Raw genomic sequence first — 19,540 nt, forward strand, 5'->3', positions numbered from 1 at the left:
TTACCCTGGCCAGAGAAGAATTCTGATTGTTTTCCTTAGTTTTTCTCTAAGCAACCAATAAAATATCAAAAGAAACTTTGAAATCCAAAAAAAAGCTCATAGATAGATTAAAAAACACTTAGCAACTATGACAATGATGATAATAATAACTCATTGATTAATTAAGCAGACAAACTAAAATAGTACATGAAACAATAGCAGAAAAAGATTAAAACTGTAAGAAAGGAAGATAAGAAAGTTCGATGACCTTGTTCCCATTCAAACAATGAGTAAAATTACATGTGATTATTTACCTTACTGAAAAAATAAATAAAATAAAATAAAAAACAGTAATATCTTCAGCAAGTGTGTTCTCATCGGTGGAAGGATCTGAGAGGGCAGATCTAAAAATGTGAATTTCTGCTGACATGGGCAGCACAACTGGTCCAAGAAGTCTACTTCATATCTTCTTATGGCTGAATAAAACCCTGCAATCATACAATTAATATAAAACTGATGTTAACTTCAAAAAGAAATGTGTAAAACCATAAAAACAAATACCAATCAATCTAGTAAAAGTCAATTACTTCAAGAATGAATTTAGAAACAAACCTATATCAAAAGCATTCATGAAAAAGAGGGTTGATGAATCTGAAATTTGATTTGCACTAAAACGAAGAATCCCATACAACTTTTTCCAACCTCTAAACTTTTTTCCATACTAAAAAAATCACCTGCAAACCTCTAAAAATAACCTATACAACATGTAATATTAACATAGGCTTGCAGGTCCACAATCTTTTCTAAGCATTCTTTTTTTAAGGAAGGCTTATCATCATTAATTGTTAAAAACAGAGTCTACAAAAAGAGCATCAGAAACCTTCTGAGGGGGAACATCCCACCAAACATGTGTAGGGTAAAAAAATACAATAGAAGCTAAAGTGTGAGCAACTTGTTAGCCTCTCTCCTAACATGAGATAGTGCAAAACCTGTATATCGAGCAGCCAAGATCTTACAATCCCATAAGCAGACTGGACTTCCGGTGGGCAAGAGGTTCCATACATGGCATTGACTATGACTATAGCATCTGATTCCACTATAACGTTGTCCATGTCCATCTCCATCTCTAGCATTGTGGACAAGCACCATCGTAAGGCTAAAGCCTCAGCAAGGATAGGTGGCTGGCGCAGATTCTCCAACCATGACGCTGCCATCATAAATAATCCACCATCCCCTCGAGCAACAATGCCAAAACCCGTGGCGGTCTCCCCTGTCCAGTGTCCACCCAGCGTCCACATTGACCTTTTCTAAGCATTCTTGATTAGATTATTAAAATAATTACTCCATCACTTTGGTAGTAATCCCGGGAAACAATATGACAGTGATAAACAAACTCAGCAGCAAGGGAACATACAATGATGTAGCGTTTTCCTGAAAAGTTGACATCAATGTACTCATAATCACTAACAGTCAATCTTGCATTTTTCTCCCAACTGGATTTGCAAGGCATTGTTCAAAGAGGGTATATTATAAATACAACAGACATACAACTTCATATTAATTGGAAACCATAAATAGATACTTAATATAAGCAGAAATAGATACTCAATAGCATAAAGGAGCAAGGCATATGAATCTTCTGCAATGGTGAATGCTATTTCAGAGAGAAAATAAAACACCAATAACATTGAAACTTTAAACATTGAAGATGAGCAGAAATGGTTAATCTAGATTTTGACTGCTTCATTTGTTTAAAATTCTCTTCTTGTGCAGCTTTCACCATGTAGAATCCCATGTGTGATAAAGAAACAGCACCTGATGAATCATAGGGCTCATCTGCAGCAAAAATACACACATGGTTAAGGAGAAGAGGAATAGTCTAATACATGATTCAGATTTTAACATATGGAAAATAAAGAGTTTGGACAGTGGTGCTTATGAACATATGTACTGCAAGTAATGTATTAAGTTAGCATCTGAAATTACATACTAGTAATAAAAAACCACATAGGTAGGGGCTTACCTGATAAAAGAGAAAATTAATCTCATCCATCTGGGATATGGATTCACTGCATATATCAAGATTTTAGAAAAGAATTATGCAGTGGAATGGAAACAGAAACGAAAGTCATGAGTAGAGCAAGTGAATATGTCCAAAAGATCAATTATCTCTAACTCATGGATTTGAATTATGTCCTTATCATTTCTACCATTTATAAAATGAATTGTAGCATCTAGTTCACCGCACAGCTTGGATGGTTTCTTTGAATGTTTATGGGAAACACAAAGAACCAGGTCCCACAACAATGAAAATTGCAAGTTCTAACACGTTTAGTCATTCCAAAGTCACCATGAAAACACATACAGAGTCACAAATATTAAGGACTCTTAATTAGCTAAAGCTGTCAATCCCCCTGAAACAGAGAGAGCAAATGAAAGGTGGTCTAAAATTGAAGGATCCCACTAAATTCTATTGAGAGACTTTTCTTAACAAAATCATTAAAAAGAAGTACAGCCTCTTGCATGTAAGAGAGGGCAGCTTGTGCAAAAATGATTGGAAAAATAGATCAGATTACACTTTGGCTTATGACCTTGTCATCGAAACGAATTCCAAAAGACTTCAAGTGCATAGCAGATACCTCACAATGCAACTGCATCATCCACTTTTAGCTTGACCATCAAAACCCATATCAAGAGAACATTGGACCCTGAGGAGCATGCCCAAATTCAGCCTGTGGAAACTCGACCGTGACCCAGTTCTCTTTCTCTCTCTATCTCTGACACACACACACACAATTTCTTTACAGGTTTTACCAAACGTTAGCAAAAGGAATAAAATGGTATGTGATCAAATGGCAGAGGTAAAAATCCAAATGTCTTACATTACATCATTACTTGATTGTCAAGCTATTACAAAAATTGCTTCCTTTCAAATCTGGCATTATTAATCTGTTGAAAGGAAGCAAGCTAAAGTTTGATTACTTAATGCAGTACTCATTAGTCAGACATGATCATAAAAAGAAAAGAAACATTATTTTCTTTGTCTTTTAACTCTCAAGTTAAGATATAGTTAGGTTGATGTTTCCTTTTCATGTCATGAACGTGCCACAAGTCCACAACAGACAACAGAACATGTCTATTGGATAGCTAATGCCTGATTCAAAAAATGACAGCAAAATAATGCATGGACAGAATCAAATAATTTACTTCACTCCTATGATTTTGAGTAATAAACTTTTCTTCATCAAAGAACAGAAATTTTAGGTCCTTAGCCAAGTCGTCTTCTCTAATATAAGGCAAGACAGGATGATGAACAACAGTAAGAGCAGTTCAGTTTAATTACAGTTCTTGAGTAGACACAGTTAAAGTGATTTTCCATCTAGATTAGTGTAAGAATATGAGAAAAATGAATATTAATGCTGATTAATATAAAGAAAAAGTACAAAACCCGTTTCTCAGTAATGAAGGAAAAGCAATGGACTGGCTTGAGAACCAATGACAGTAAATCTAGTGGAGATTGTAGCTTCAGGAAATTGCACGATTCTTATAAATAGTTATAAGCAACACTTAGACCATTCAAGAGAATAAAAATAAGGAGGCTCCAGCAATCAAACAGAAACTCGCTTCAAAGTAAGGTTAAATAATTGAAATGAAAATGAACCTCTTTTTTCTTCTCGTCAGACCCTGAGCTTTTCCTTCTCTTTAGGTGTTTTCTCCTCCTTAAGATTTTCCACTTTCTTAGCTTCAGCTTTGTTCGCTTCTCACTTCTTGGGTTCCTTCGATGTTCTCTCCTAAGGTTTCCTTTCCACCTATCAGAACACAAAAAATAAATGAAAACAAAAAAACAGAACCCAAATCCACAAAGATGAAGGTTAAGAGGAGCAAAAGAAAAGTAGCAAAAAGAAAAATATCAAGTAGTTAAGAAAAGCAAGAGAGGAAAAAAATTTAGAACCACATTGCTAGTCAAAACACACTGCAGTTGTACTTATTAATGAGGACCCATGAAACAACAAAATATACTCATCTTTGAATATGACTTTCTTTATTAACCAACTATGTCACAAATTTTCTTTATTTTATGAATTCATTTAGCATTTCCATTTCCTAAACAATCTGTCCATGTGTAATCTACATATGAAAGATCTTGAATCTTGAACTCACCAATTCTATTAACATAATAATGTACATGTAGAAGAAGGAGCATTCTAATGTTGTGAAGTTTGTCATGTGTAAAGAATTAACCTTATTGCAATTGGATATGAGTTCTTGTGGTGAAAGCATCCTCTCGTTGATATGTCCCTTCGTTTCTGTATAAGTCAGAAAAATCAGAAACAATATAACTGCAAAATTGTTTTCTTTTTTTAACAAAGCAAAAAGAGAAGATGGTCTTGCTCACCCTTTCAGATTAATTATGCACTAAAGCTGAGCGGTTTCTCTTGGAGCCCATGCCACTTTGTGTCCTTCTAACACCCAGTCACCCACTGATTCTTCCTCAACATCCTGCAATTAACCATAAAAGGGGGTTATAGTAGAGCACTAAAAATAAAGTAAGAAAAAAAATTAATTTAACCATGGCTTTATTATAGCACAGTAGAATGGAGAGCATACAATGCCAGTCACCATGGCTTTATTATAACCATATAGCACTCTGGGAATAGGGAATGTGTTACGCAGATGGTCATTGCTCGCCAAAATTTACACCATAACTGAAAGTTGGCAATAATTTCAACCTCTCTCAATAAAAATCTCAGTTAGGGTCCCATATACATATTCTCGTAGCTCCTGCTTGCTTAATGTCCCATTTGCATCTTTATCAAGGGCAAGAAACATGTCTACAGAAATATTAACGACACACAACACAAACTGATAAGAAATAGTTTTAACTCTAAGTCAATTCCAATCTTTCATCCAATGGTTTATCAGACTCTTTGCCAACATCTTTGAAAAGTTGTACAATCATGGACATGAGCAGGAATATGTAACCGGTGCCACTTCAGCTTCAAGTTTCAGGGCCACGTGAATTACTACTCAGCATTTCACAACAATCTCCTCATGTGGGAGTTAAGTTGTCCTATGAAATATGTATACACAGACGACACCAGTAATTTCCATTATTCATATACTAATATTGACTTATTACTCATTTAATATTGAACAATTACATATTATGGCTAAGAATACAAAAGACAAATTGGATGATTAAATATGCTGTACAAACCAGATCTTTCTTTCTCTGTTTGAATTCTCCTAGCATAGCTGATTTTGACACTTCTACATCCACATCTGCATCTGATCCGGCTTTAGCATTTGTCGTTGCAGCTTACCCTAATCACAACTTTAATGGTTGATTTTCTAATTAATGACTATAATCACATGCACAAAAATTACAGAAAAAAACTGTGTTTTGTGAGGAAAATGACTAAATTAGCAGGGCAAAAAGACCAGAAGGGAAGCTAAGTACCAGGCAAATCCCAAGGTTCCCATTTGCAGACATTGATTTGAAGGATAAGCCAAACATCGTCGCCATTTCCGTTGATCTTCGAGCGGAGGTAGTAATCGATGAGCTCCTCGTCAGTGGGGGGGGGGGGATCGGAATCCCAAACATGAGCTTGTTCAGAGACAGTACCGCCACCTTTTCCAGTCTCACCGCGAAAACCTTCGTGGGTGGGAGCTTGTGGTGGAAGTCTTTGGAACCCACCCTCAGTGCGCATAAGTCAACAAAGCAATTGATTCTCATTAGATGGCAGCGGCTGAGGTGCAGAAAGAAGTCAAGCATGGCAGAGGAGTGGAAAACACAAACGCGGGTTCGTTGCTCCGAAATGTTCCAGAAATGTTGTTGACATTTGTTGTTCAAGTTCAAATGAATGTCATATAATGAAGTTGGCACATCTACAAATCCGTCTCATCAAAATATTTAATCAACTTTTGCCCAACATGTATAGTCAATAACATATAATGCATGAAGACTTTTAGGTTCAATTCATATGCAGATTCAACACCATAATTAAAACACACAAACTCCATTGTGTTGAAACAATTTTTGAATTCGTCGTCAAAATTCCAACTTCTCAGATGACCAATTATGACATCTTATTCGTGTGACATATCTCTCCATCATTTTCATCTATGTGTTCTAGTAAAGATGAGTCGACTCAGTCCATAACAGAATCTATACTACCAAACCATTGCAATTCAAATTTTTTCCGGGAAGACACACCATTAAGCCACGTGGTTTCATATGGGTTTAGCAAAGTGCTCCAAACAGTCCAAGTTTGTATATGAGAGGGGCACTTCATCTAATCTGGTCTTGTAAAGACTTCTCATTTGTATCTTAATAGATGAACTTAAACTTTGGTAGTTTAGTAAGAATGTCATGCATATTTGACTGATGGCATTCAATCATATTCATATGAGATGATGATCATTTCTAGTGTTATAAAACAGAATAAATACTAAATGTTTTGGCAAAACTGCAAAGCAGTCAAAATGGTTTTTACCTACATTTCGTACGCCCACAACTCCCCTGTGCACTTAGAAAAGAACCCCAGAATCTCCCTAGAGCTGTCACACACCACCCCGTTGATGCCACTTAAGCCCGGAGCCACCCTAGCCGAGCCATCCACGTTAAATTTTAAAACCCCATCAGATGGAGCCTCCCACACGCACGGCCTTTGCTTCTTTGGTGGCCACGGAAGACGAACAAAGACAAAATTCTTGACCGAATCAAACGCAGAAAAATTTGTTAAACAAAATGCATGCATGATGCACACTCGTCCAACAACGTTTTCCTTGAAATGAATGTATCATCATTTATCCTATTTTATACCTAGGGCTATTAAAATGCACAACAGAACATGGTCTATGATTTTTATAAGACACATCAGAACATGGTCTGTGATAAAGAAGACACACATATGCTGATGACTTCCATTGCACTTGAGCTCAAAAATTTGTTTACAACAAGCACATTGATCAAAACTTCTCTTTAACAGTATCTATACTTTTGAAAGCAAAAGACAAAACTAGCTATGATACAAGATACTGGACCATTGTTAACCAGAGAACTTATCATCTAAATGGTGACAGGAGATAACAAAACCAGAAGCTGGATTGCTTGTAACTGCTCATACAATCTGAGTATCTTCTGCTAGGTACCGACTAGTAATTTACAAAGTTAGTAATATCTCCAAGTGATCGCATGCTGAAAAATCCTTCTACAATTGATTTTGAAGCCAAAATACATTCTGGGAAGAAGCTTCTGTGGGCAGCTTCTGGGTTACATTATTGATTCTGCTGAAAGAGAACTAGAGGTAAATCCAAAGATGCTACAAGTCAATACTATGGTTTGAAGGACAGTTTTGGTTGCAAATCACCATCGTTATACCTGAGCAACTTTCATCTTCATTATAGACTGGTTGTGCAAGGTCAAATTCAGCATAACTCATTCACTATTTTGCCAAAAACTCCTTCTCTACTAGACTGAAGGTCAACTTTAAACGTTCCTGTAGATTTTTCAGGATGTTCTTTGTAATCCTTTTCTGATGTTTTGTACTTTTCAGCCATTCAATTCCAAAAAATACTTTTACTTTACATCCCTGTGCTTCCCCGGGTGAATCATCGATTTGATAGCGAAGGTGCAGCTGTGGAATGTTATTATAAAACCTTAGTCATTGGTACATAACATGAAAACAAACAAAAAGATTATGATTAAAATAAGAAAATCCTCGAAAATAAAGATATTAACATATGGTCACAGAAAGTTAAGGAGCAAGTTAAATTTGGCTTACATTGAAATAATCTCCAAGAGGGACTCCATGGAAGTTCATGACCTCTTCCAATAGCCAACTCTTTTCATCCAAAATAGATTTTTGTTGAGTACTAGTTACTTCAACTCTATAATGTGAAATACGCTTCTCAAACTTGTAATATATCGCCCTCTCATAGACATCACTATACTCAGATACCCAAGGGGTGTAAGAATAATTAACACAACCAGATTTTTCCATGACCCCACGGTCCAACTCACCCCCATTGAATAGCTCTATAAAGAAACTGACCTAAATTGATAAAGGAAAACAACTATAATCAAACACAAATATTGGCCAAGATATTAAAGAAATCAAATATGGAACCAATATTTTGCATGAGAGAGAGAGAGAGAGAGATTACAGGAACCGAAAGAGCACAAGAATGAACCTCAGACATGCTAACTTCATCAAGGCCAATGAATGACCCACTCTCTTCACTGTTAGTGCTCTTTGTTTCACAGTCGTCTTCAACTAATTGGACCTTCTGTTCAGGACTCAAGGATCTGGCCTTCCAGAGAGCCATGATAGTCCTATATCGGCACTCGAATAGTTTTCAGCTTAGAGAGATATGATATTTTACAATATAGTGTATCAGTACTAATTTCATAGATAATTCTTTAAAAGCATCATTATGAGCAGTTTGATAACCAAGATATGCTTCCAAAGCAATGGAATTTACTTGGGTGAATTCAAAATTTCACATAAAAATCTAGCTGGAGAGTTTTGGTAGCTAAACGATTTTTATCTCAGAAAATGATAATCAAATAAAGTTGGAAGAAAACATTATCATAGATTTCATGTATGAAAGCATTCATAATTCGCAATTCTCAAACTTCACAAACAATTGTCAAACCAAACTTTGGCCGACATGAAACAAAATGAGCTCAAGGACTATACTGAAAACACATAAGAAAAAACAGCAACCAAAATGAACATATTTTGGTGTTGTTATATACCCTAAACTACAAGGGTGAAGCAAAAATAAGTAAAACAGATAACAGAATATTTTTATACAAGTTGCATTTTTTGCATATGAAAAGGCTAGTATGTAGAAAAATCAAGCTTGTATGGTAACATTAAATAAGTCCAGTCTACCTGTGTGCTACATTGAAAGACACAAAGGACTGGAGACGGAACTTAAGTCGGCCTTGTTCATCCTGTGTTTTTGCACCATGCCTTGCATCCGCACCTCTACCATGCCTAAGAGTTATGACTATTATTGGACTACCCATTGATGAAAATGTAGGAGGAATGACTTGGATGTCTTCAATGTCTTCCCAAAGCAAAAAGAATTTTGTCTTGTGTCCAAACAAATTTGCATGAAACCCAATTATTCTTGCTGAGACGAATAGGCGGCCCTGTAGAGAAGCACTGACAACTTGATGAGATTATACAAAAGAAACATGTACTAGTTAAAACCAAAATAGAAATTAACCACCGCTTTCAACAGCTCGCAACAAACCAGCCATACCTGCAGGGGCATTTTCCTTTTCAAATGACAAGTGAAGTCATTGATCAAGAATTCCTCAGGTGGGAGCCCAAAGAGTTTCTGAAAGGCTGAATTTGTTTGAGGAGACCGCAAATTAATCTACAAGTTTGTAAATAAGGAGAAAGTAAGTCAAAAAATTGTAATGATCCAAGAGTACAAACAAAAAAGAAATTACAACTAAATGATGGTAACATGGATGGATTCATACCTTTTTACCCACTTCTTTCTCCATTTTACTTATATAGTGTTTTACAACATTCCCACCCCTAGTGTTGTTCAAGAAAATTCTTAAATGCAACTTAGATTGACATGCCAAAGCCAACTTTCCTTCAAGAGAAACCCAAATATCAGCAAGATCTGAGATGTTCGTTTTGAGGAAATTGATTTTAGCATGTCCTAGAGATGCAACTTCATCAAAGGGTCCATCAAAATCATAAATTTCCATATCTAGTACAGAAGGAGGGTCATCCATCGCATCAAATTCAAATATTTCTGCACAGATAGACAATTTTCTTAATAAATAATACTTTATCTTACAAAAGTCTAAACCACATATAGGAAAAAAACTAGACTGATTTGATATACTGCTGTTGTTTCAGCCTTTCAGGGTTTCAAATTTGAGTTATAATATAAGAATGACCAAATGATCCATGATATGATATTCACCATTCCACAAAGGATCAGATTTCTTGAACTTGATCGAGCTTGTTCTTGTTTTCCCATTGCAAGTAAACACCACATAAGGATCACAAAACCCACTAGAATGAACAGCAGCTAAATTGCTTCCTTCAATTAAGGCCACAGTTAGCAACCATCCATCTCCTTGTGCTTTAATTCCATGGTCACTACCTAATATTGAAGTACCCCCATAAAAAAGACCATATAAGGAAACACATAGGTACCAATAAAAGAAATAAGGGGTAAATAATAACACCGAGGGAGAAACAAATTCATTGTCAACCCAGTAAAAAGCAATAACAATTCTGGAGATATAAGAAAGCCAAATCTATTATTTCAAACAAGTAATTGGGTGAAATTTTCACCCAGACTACCTTGCCATTTATTAGGCTCATATTACTTCCGCCATGCATACAAAAGGATCTTACAATCACAAAAGGTAATTCCATTCACCCATGTACAATGTTACTATACTTGCAAATGTATATCGTGATGGAAGTTCTTTTGGGAAGGTAATAGTCCTTGGAAACCTTTACAATTAGGTCTATTATGATCAGTAGAATTAACATTTTTTTCCAAGCATGAAACTGCGTTAAGTTTTATTACCTAATGTTTGTGTGATGTATTTATAGAGTTCAAGACTAGTCCATTTTAAGGTATAGCCTGGAAATTTTGGCATGAACCTTTTACTAATTTTGATGAAAAGGAGGATGTTCCAGATATAATTTATCCCAAAAAGATATTAAGGGTTTGACATATAAATGAGCTGTTGTATTTGTAACATTAATTTTTATTATTTGTGCAACTGTAAAATATTGTAAAACAATCTCTCTTAACTAAATAAAATTCAGAGGATAATATCTGAATAAGACATGAACTTCTTCTTATCATGTCTACTAGCACTGGGTATACCTCTTCTTGTTAAGAGAGCTATTTGCTAATTAGCATTATAATGCTATACGGAATTCAAATTTGTATGCATCAATCATGTATTTGGATGGAGTGCAAACATAGTAACTTATACAGTGACTTATTGGTTTATCATCTTTTATGATATAAGTTTCCTTACGCGCTTTAGTACATGTTTTTCTCTTTGTTGCTGGTTGACTTCCCTTTTATTCTATTTTTCTCAAAAGGATTTATTGTTTCCACCTTTGTACTTCTTTTTCTGTCTTGGCGTATTATTCTTTGAGTAATAGAAAATACAAAATTTTCATTTGCTCTAGTACTTATCTAGTCGAATGAGATTTTAAATTCAATCAAATTCTCACATGAAAAGATTATTGTAGAAAATAAAGGCAACTACAGGATTACCTTTTCGTGCTCTAGCCTTCATGAAACGTGAGATTAAACCCAGCATTCGTTCACCTTGAAGTACCAAGATAGCAGAAACAACAAATTCACCAATTGAATCGGGCAAGTCAAGCCCAATAAACTCAAGCCCTTGAATTGTGTCAGGTGTAGCCAACCAAATATGGACAAGAAGGTACAACCCCATTAAGAAAGTTGAGACAAATGTGAAGTTAGCAAAATATTGCAGTGCTATCTTCCAATCTGTCTGGGGCTCTGCCTGTAATGATGCCAAAGCTTGTTCCTTGCCGGAACCAAGGTCCTTGGAGTCAACAGGCTTAACAGTTTGGCATAACAAAATGGCATACTGAACAAAGCTTTCCTTCATACCTTGCCGAGCTCCATTTTCTATCACCCCTTTCATCATGGTGCTTTGCAAAAAATTCATTCGCCATGATATCACGAGACGCGAACACTGTTCTCCAGATGGCAACTCTGGTCCTGGTGTGATCACATAAAGTAATTCTGCCCTAAACGTGCTTCCATACATAACATCCGGAGTGCTGACACTTGCCAGAACTGCAAAGTTCTTCCCATCAATTTTCAAATAAGTTTGTTCCTCATAGCCTTTTACTGCCTTGATTAATTTACTGGCAGCTTTGATGTAAGTAAGGGATCTTTTCAAGCTTTCTCCGTCATTCTCTAACTTCCAAAGACCTATTTGCAGTTCTGTGGTACCCTGTACATCTGCCAATGACTTGGGAAAATTAGAATCGGGTGAAAACAATAATACATTCAATTCTTCTGGTGCAATAATGTATAATTGATCTATAAGCACCCCTCCAGATAAGTTGCTAGGAATTTCACTTCCTTGATCTGCAGACTGCACTTTTCTGACAAGTTCTTCAAAAGTGTCATTAGAGGATGGATCCTCAGTCTTTGGCTCGCAAACTTCAGTTTTATCTGTGTCTGATAAGTCTAAATCCATGCTTGTACTGGGTGAAATTGAAGACATATCAGAACTTTTATTAAATATTTGAGCAAGTCTACCAGCAAGTGATTTTTGTGAACACGATTTTTCATCCTTAGTAGATGTTATTTCTTCCCTTGCAGGAGAAGATGAGTTTGAACGGCCAAAGGAAGATTTCGTAGAAAAATCAGGAGTTGCATCAACACATTTTCTTGGGTGGAGCATCTGATCACCAATACCATTTGACTCTGGAGATGTATTATTTTGGCAAAGGGATATACTCAGATAAATCTCACCTATCCAGAAGAACAAAAAAGAAATATCACAATTTAAGTTCAACGGCATGATCCATACAAGCAGAACATTCATAGTTAGTCAGCATATTATTTTCCAAAAGGACTTGATGCAAATGGCCCTTTAAGATGTAAACTCCAAAGTCTCAAATTGGACATAATCAGTCATAAATAGGGTTAATTTCACACCATAAAATAAAGAAATAAGCAAACTAGCTAGCCTGTTTGAATGCAGACTAATTCTACTAAAAAGAACAAGACAATGTGGAAGAAATGAAATAAAGTATTAGATAAGACTGAGGATAGTTTAGTTGAGCAGAGTAGAAATGTAGAATATACCACATTCCTTGATCTTGGACTTCTTTTTTTTGGATTTGAGAGAATACCAAGCATTGCCAAGAGATTTAATATCCTCCTCGAAAACTTGTGAGACTGGAATTTTAAGGCGCCCCACCAAGTCATTATTGAAGAACTTATCTTCATCCATGACAGAGATAACAAGTGAATCTTTGAGGTCATCAACCCAAAAACTAAACTGTTCATCCCACTTTGGTTTCAAATCGTTCTTAATCACTTTGGTCCTGAACTTGTGCTTTCCCAACTGTACCCGCACGTAGAAATGACTTACCCCATTGGAATCCATGGCTGCCAAGTTATTTGCTTCAATCACACGAACCATGAGCTTCATTGTATAACCAAAATCTTAGGCAAAAAATATGTCACTTTTCTAATCACGGAACAACCCAGGAACATGAAATGGGGAAAATTGAATGCATAAAACCCAAAAACAAATAGATTTACATAGTTTTTGTTATGAATTCATCATTCATTATAAGAAAACTGCATAAAATTGTATTATTAAGGATGAATAAACAAACCCTAAAAAGACCCAAATTAATTGTGGTTTGGAAATTAAAAATTAATGAATGGAAAATGGAAAGAGAGGAAATAACTGTGTGCGTCTCTCTCAGGTGTTTTGTGTTGTGTGTGATTTTCTTTTCTTTTCCATTTTGTAGAAGTAGAAGGACCAGGTGGTGGTGGTGGCCACCGTTGACATAGGACTATTTCACGTTGCAATTATCAATCTACTATGTTGCCTCATATCTTTGTCCCTTCCATCATTTCGTTTTTCTATCCAACTTTACTATTTATACAAATCATATATCATACACTCTTTCATACAATGATAAGAATTTACCCCAAAATATTAGGAGAATAATTTTTGTGCACTGCACTAACCGATGTTATTAAACTCAATTTCGTGATTGATTCGGTTGAGACACTGAATTAATGAGTCAAACGTTTAACTGGCGAGTCATTGGTCCAACCTGTTAAACCAAAAATATAATTATAATTCTAGGAGGTGATTTCACTTGATCCACAACTTGTTCTCAATCATTATACTCTTATAAGATAAATTTAACATTCAATACGCCGATAAGAGCTAATCATATACTAATTCCTTAGCTAGGTAAACCTACCCGTTGAAATGCTAGCCTTAATTCCTCAAGTCCAAGTAATCACAAAAGGAGCATTATAATCTAAACCTACTCGATGAGACATACCCAAAGCTTTATTCTTATTCAAAGAAGTTCATGTTTAGGTGGATAAAATATAACATTGTCACTCATAAGATTCTTTCAGCTCCTAACTAGATAATCATATCTTAATGGTGAGTATCCCGACTGTCACTCGGTTCAGACCTCATTCCCAACTCATAATATTATTACCTAAGGGTTAGTGTGTGTTTGGAAAACCCATTCAGGATCCACGTTTGGCCCCGATCCACGTTTACAGAAGCAAGAAATAGTTGCTTTTGGATATATGGATCCACGTTTGACCTCTCCAGATTTGAAACCAAATATAAACATTTCGTCGGATGACTGATGCAAAAGGCGGTTCCTTTCATTCACAAAACTGACACAAACTTTCCAATTGTCATGCACAAAGAAAATTAACAAACCTAAGACATAGGTGTCTCTCCAATTTCTATGAACTAAGCATACAACAATCCATATCAATCTTTCAATATGTTTATGAATCATTAAAGCTCTTATAACACCAATTGACCAAAAGAAGCCTTAAGCATGGAGAAGAACTCCAAACAAAGAAAATCCATAATTAGAATTGTATAAAAGTAGATTAATCTCTAACTAAAACTAAAAAAACTAATAAAAAGATTAAATAAATAAACCCAAAACACCTAAATTAATGCAAATGCAACTAAATACAAGCCCAAGTGGCTCAAATCTTATTCTACCCCTCATATACTCACTATCACTCGTATACTAACCTATTTGGAAAAAAAAAACGTAAAACTCAATTCTAAATCATATTTGGGCCGAAAGACAAGCCATATAAGTCAAATACCAAACCTAAGTGGCCCATATTCAAGACAAACCCAAAATAAAATCAAATTACAGAAACAAAGAACATCGTGAGAAATAGAGAAAATACTAGTTATACAAGCTATGATGGAAGTCAAGTATTGAAAGATGACTCCAACAATATCTCCATAAAATAACTCATCCTAGATCCTCCCTCTCCCTTTGTAGGAAAGCATGCATTAGAAACATAAAGAAAATGGCTTATATAGTACACCCTCAACTTATGATTGGTTGACTAATTATGAGAATCCTTGTCATAGAATGTGGCATGCCTTAGAAGGTTCAAGTTTTCTTATGGTTTATTGGGAAGAATGGTATTCAAACCACTTTGACGAGAAATTGTTCATACTTAACTGTTCACTTACAATTTAAAGATAACATTATCTTTTTTTTCCGCCAATAATACTTTGTTTCAATAAATTGTGATTTCTCTTAAAAATTAAATACCAAATGGTTAAAGAGAAAGAAGACAAATAAAGGAAATAGAGGAGAGAATGTGTGAGAATAAATGATAAATACAGTAATGGATATAATTCAAAAGGGTAAAAGAGGAAAACATATTTAATATTTATGAACATAAACCAAATTTATTGCATTTATTAATTTATGCAGGTTTAAGGTTGTGTGCTCTTTTTCCTTCCTAGGCTTTTTCTCATTGGGTTTTTCCTAGGAATGTTTTAACGAGGCACAATCCTTAAACTTGGTGCCATACTTTGCCTGATATTCGCTTTCTCATGAGAGAGTTGTTCTCATGAATTGTTATTTTTCAATAAAATATTTCTGTTTTCCAAAAAAAATGAAAAGAGTATAATATAATTCAATCAATGCAAAGTATAATTTGACAATAAATCATTAGTTGTGGTATTTTTATAACACAAAAAACTTTATTTGTGTTATTTGATCAACAATAAAAACATAATTGATTTCCCATTAATTTAGTGCAATTATTTTAGTTTTAACAAATCAAGTCTATCATATTATGATTATATTATTATTCTAATTAATTGCTTTAATGTTATGGAAAAAATTATTTGGTTTAATGTTTAATATACATGTAACTATAGAAAGAACCATTAAGTTTATATTAATATTTTTAAATGACATTAATTGATTAATATATCATCAACCATTCCTTTGTCAAACTTTACTAATATGTGCATATAAGCATCAAATTTATAATAATATATTACCACAATTGGCTAAATAAATTATTTCAACTTTATTACCATTACTAATTTCTAATTGGTTGGTGTAAAATATAAACGGATCCTTCACCACCGTTGGATCCATATATCCATGTTTTTCTTCGTGATTTGGTTTGAATTTAACTATGTATAAATAGATGATCCTAAAGCACTATTTTCTCATCCCAAAACACAAACAAACACTCCTATAGCAATGACAACAAATTCTCGATTACTTATCGTCTTTTTCCTTTACATTACCTTGACGATAGAACTCAAGTTTTCTGCTGGTGCGTTGCTAGACACAGATGGTAACCATTTGAATGCTGCAAGCTACTACAACATCTTACCCTTGGATTGGGGTAAAACACTTGGTGGAATTTCGGATAGAGTTGTTGCTCCCGATGGAACAGTTTCTCTTGTTCTCGATAGGTCTAAGACCTTTGCTGGCTTGCCAGTGAGCTTCTCAAACGTCACTGCATCATCAAAGGTCATCGAAAGAGACGACATCGTAATGGTCAGTTTTGTTCTGAGCAAAGATAAAAATATTTTTCCTTGGGTTCTTATCTATGATGAGTTGGCCAAAGTGTGGTTTTTTAGCGCTGGCAACCCTATCAATTACCCGGGTCGACAGATTAAGAACGGGACTTTCCGAATTTCTTATGCTAATTTGGGTTACAAGCTTGTTTTTTGTGGTGATGCCAATGCCTCAACTTGCAAAGATATTGGGATATATATAGATAGCGCTGGAAATAGCCGTATCGCTATCGATAGACCAGCAATGCTAGTTAAGTTCAAAAAAACAAGACTTTTCTAGCAACATCTTAAGGTGCGGTTCTGATTTTTCAGCAAGAAAGTGAATAAAAATATTGTATGAATAATAATGAAATCAATGTCATTCAAAGGAATTATCCATAACATAATATTTAAATAATGTTTGCTAGGGAGGTGTATCATATGAGAAACTCTTTCTTCTGTGAGAAAAATAAGAATAATTTGCAGCCTTTAGATTAAAATTAACGGATTAGATTAAAACATATAATTAAATGAATCACGTGACCTCAATCTGAAACAACTTAGTGGGTTTTGTTAATCCCCGAAAAAAATCAAAATTCAATGCAATCAATTAACAACAGAACATAACTACTCGATTGAAAGATCACAACTACAGTTTTACAGCGTCGCAGATCCAATAGTAACAATGGTAATGCGAGAAAACACAAAAATCGTTCGTTGATGGACTTAGAAACTGAGGTGCCTCTGCCATAGTGGTTCCATGGTGAAAAGTTAGATATGCGGTTCAATAGCAGCGGAGAGAAAACTTGGTGGGGGAAGAAGAGTGGAAGTCTGGCACATGATTTTTTAATTGAGTGTTTTAATCCTAGCCATTTATTTTAATCTAATGGTTTAAAAATCATGCTCATGTTCTCACGGTGCAAAGAAACCCCATTACTTTTATGTCTACAAATACTTGTTCCTCGACTTGGGGATCAAGCTACCCTTCTCCCCATTTCTCTGCCAAGTAATGAGGGAGATCAACATCGCTCCCTGCCAACTGCACCAAAACGCCGGGGCCTTCGCCAGGTGTTTTGAGATACTTTGCAACGCCGTCGGCCTTGAGCCGAGGGTTGCCCACTTCTTCTATTTCTACGCCGTGGAGCCGAAGTCCCTGAAGGCCCTAGGCTGGGTCTCTCTAAAATCCCGCACAGGTCGACAACGCCTCCACCCATACAAGAGTAATGTTAAGATGGGGCCCGAACGCCGGTACTTCCGTGTGGTTGTGCACCCCACATACCCTGAAGTCTTAACTCTGCGTGACGGGACTGCCCAATTTCCTTTTTACTGGACTAAGACCCCCCGCGTCGTTCCGCCGCCCTCGGACGCGTCGCTGAGCGGTGAAGACAAGATCATACGCAGCTTCTTCTCTAAGCTTCCCATTCTCGAGTGCTCGCAACTGCTGGTGGCCGCTCGGGGAAACACCCTTGGTCCACTCTAAGGTTGAAACCCTGCCTACTCCCTCTTCATATCGCACCATTATTATTATTATTATTATTATTATTATTTTAACTGAATCTCTTGCTAACACTTGTTGTGCATATCTCCTTTTATTCTCAGAGGAAATGAAGTTCACCAAGGTTGAATTGGAGAGTGCCCTCGCCTCCAAGGTGGTTAAATTCCCTCCCGTTTTCAACACTGATGGGGGCAAGAGAAGACGCGCCGCCGCTTCGGACGCAGTCGACGTGCCCGTCGCCCACTTACCGAAAAAGCAAATCAAAAGGTCCGAAGAAGTTTTATCTGGGGGCCAGCGCCAAACACTGCCGGTGAGACTTCCCCTCCTGAATCTGGTGAGCCGGCGTCGAGCGCCGCCGACGAGGCTGTCCTCCCCCTGCCGAAGAAAAAACCCCGAAAATCCAAAGAAGTCGAATATGGCGAACCGGCATTGGTTGGAGAGGATCGGACCGTCGCCCTCCCATCGAAATAGAGAAGCAAAAAATTCAAAAAGCCCAAATTTGGCGAGACTGCCGTCTCTCGCCATGACCCGGCTGCTGGGAGCGACTCCAATCCAGAAGGAAATACGAATGCACAGTCCGCCCCCGAGGAGACCATCACCAGCCAACCTGCGCTCGAGGGCTCTACTACCGTCGCCCCTCAATCAGTCCTTGTATCTGATCATTCGACTCAACGAGTTGAGGCGAGCTCACCTCGGGCCTCCCCGCTCGTTCAATGGATTGCAATGATGGGGATCAGGTTCCTGCCATTCTGTCGTCGCCTCTGCCTTCCCCTCATCACTCTTCTCCCGTCCCCGATCACCTAGATGTCGAGGGAGAAGAGAATCCCACGGTGGGCCACCAACTTACCCCTGTCGACTTTAGTGCAGACTAGCTAAAAAGAAATAAGCAAACTAGCTAGCCTGTTTGAATGCAGACTAATTCTACTAAAAAGAACAAGACAATGTGGAAGAAATGAAATAAAGTATTAGATAAGATTGAGGATAGTTTAGTTGAGCAGAGTAGAAATGTAGAATATACCACATTCCTTGATCTTGGACTTCTTTATTTTGGATTTGAGAGAATACCAAGCATTGCCAAGAGATTTAATATCCTCCTCGAAAACTTGTGAGACTGGAATTTTAAGGCGCCCCACCAAGTCATTATTGAAGAACTTATCTTCATCCATGACAGAGATAACAAGTGAATCTTTGAGGTCATCAACCCAAAAACTAAACTGTTCATCCCACTTTGGTTTCAAATCGTTCTTAATCACTTTGGTCCTGAACTTGTGCTTTCCCAACTGTACCCGCACGTAGAAATGACTTACCCCATTGGAATCCATGGCTGCCAAGTTATTTGCTTCAATCACACGAACCATGAGCTTCATTGTATAACCAAAATCTTAGGCAAAAAATATGTCACTTTTCTAATCACGGAACAACCCAGGAACATGAAATGGGGAAAATTGAAT

At 36.5% G+C, this 19,540-nt stretch overlaps 2 protein-coding genes and 1 long non-coding RNA gene across 13 annotated transcripts; 1 reads left to right on the top strand and 2 right to left on the bottom strand.

Moving 5' to 3' along the window:
* Nucleotides 1-224: 224 nt before the first annotated feature.
* LOC130715870 (uncharacterized) lies at nt 225-5,964 on the bottom strand. Of its 8 annotated transcripts, XR_009011798.1 has the most exons (10): nt 5,441-5,957; nt 5,198-5,314; nt 4,376-4,479; nt 4,222-4,286; nt 3,641-3,788; nt 2,862-2,928; nt 2,619-2,756; nt 2,003-2,048; nt 969-1,815; nt 225-467 (listed from the first exon to the last, which is right to left on the bottom strand). It is a non-coding gene; the product is annotated as an uncharacterized LOC130715870 (long non-coding RNA). The 8 variants fall into 8 exon arrangements; XR_009011800.1 differs by having other exon boundaries at nt 969-1,410; nt 1,795-1,815; nt 2,619-3,788; nt 5,441-5,964; XR_009011796.1 differs by having other exon boundaries at nt 2,862-3,788; nt 5,441-5,963.
* Nucleotides 5,965-6,872: 908 nt separating this feature from the next.
* Nucleotides 6,873-13,638, bottom strand: LOC130711875 (C2 and GRAM domain-containing protein At1g03370-like). Of its 4 annotated transcripts, none has more exons than XR_009010798.1 (10): nt 12,847-13,636; nt 11,269-12,510; nt 9,943-10,125; nt 9,485-9,768; nt 9,259-9,375; nt 8,883-9,145; nt 8,149-8,317; nt 7,767-8,036; nt 7,364-7,619; nt 6,873-7,269 (listed from the first exon to the last, which is right to left on the bottom strand). XR_009010798.1 is itself a non-coding variant. In XM_057561651.1 (9 exons), the coding sequence occupies exons 1-9, from the start codon at nt 13,193-13,195 to the stop codon at nt 7,428-7,430; spliced, it is 3,042 nt and encodes a 1,013-aa protein (XP_057417634.1). In that variant the 5' UTR covers nt 13,196-13,638; the 3' UTR covers nt 6,873-7,427. The 4 variants fall into 4 exon arrangements, 2 of the variants coding, with proteins under 2 accessions (XP_057417634.1, XP_057417633.1); XR_009010799.1 differs by having other exon boundaries at nt 6,873-7,272; XM_057561651.1 differs by having other exon boundaries at nt 6,873-7,619; nt 8,176-8,317; nt 12,847-13,638.
* A 2,654-nt stretch (nt 13,639-16,292) lies between these two features.
* LOC130710604 (miraculin-like) lies at nt 16,293-16,895 on the top strand. The gene has a single exon (XM_057559936.1). It carries the CDS (start codon nt 16,293-16,295, stop codon nt 16,893-16,895), a length of 603 nt encoding a protein of 200 aa, XP_057415919.1.
* Nucleotides 16,896-19,540: the final 2,645 nt, after the last annotated feature.

Source organism: Lotus japonicus, chromosome 4, assembly GCF_012489685.1.
Source record: "Lotus japonicus ecotype B-129 chromosome 4, LjGifu_v1.2".
Taxonomy (NCBI): domain Eukaryota; kingdom Viridiplantae; phylum Streptophyta; class Magnoliopsida; order Fabales; family Fabaceae; genus Lotus; species Lotus japonicus.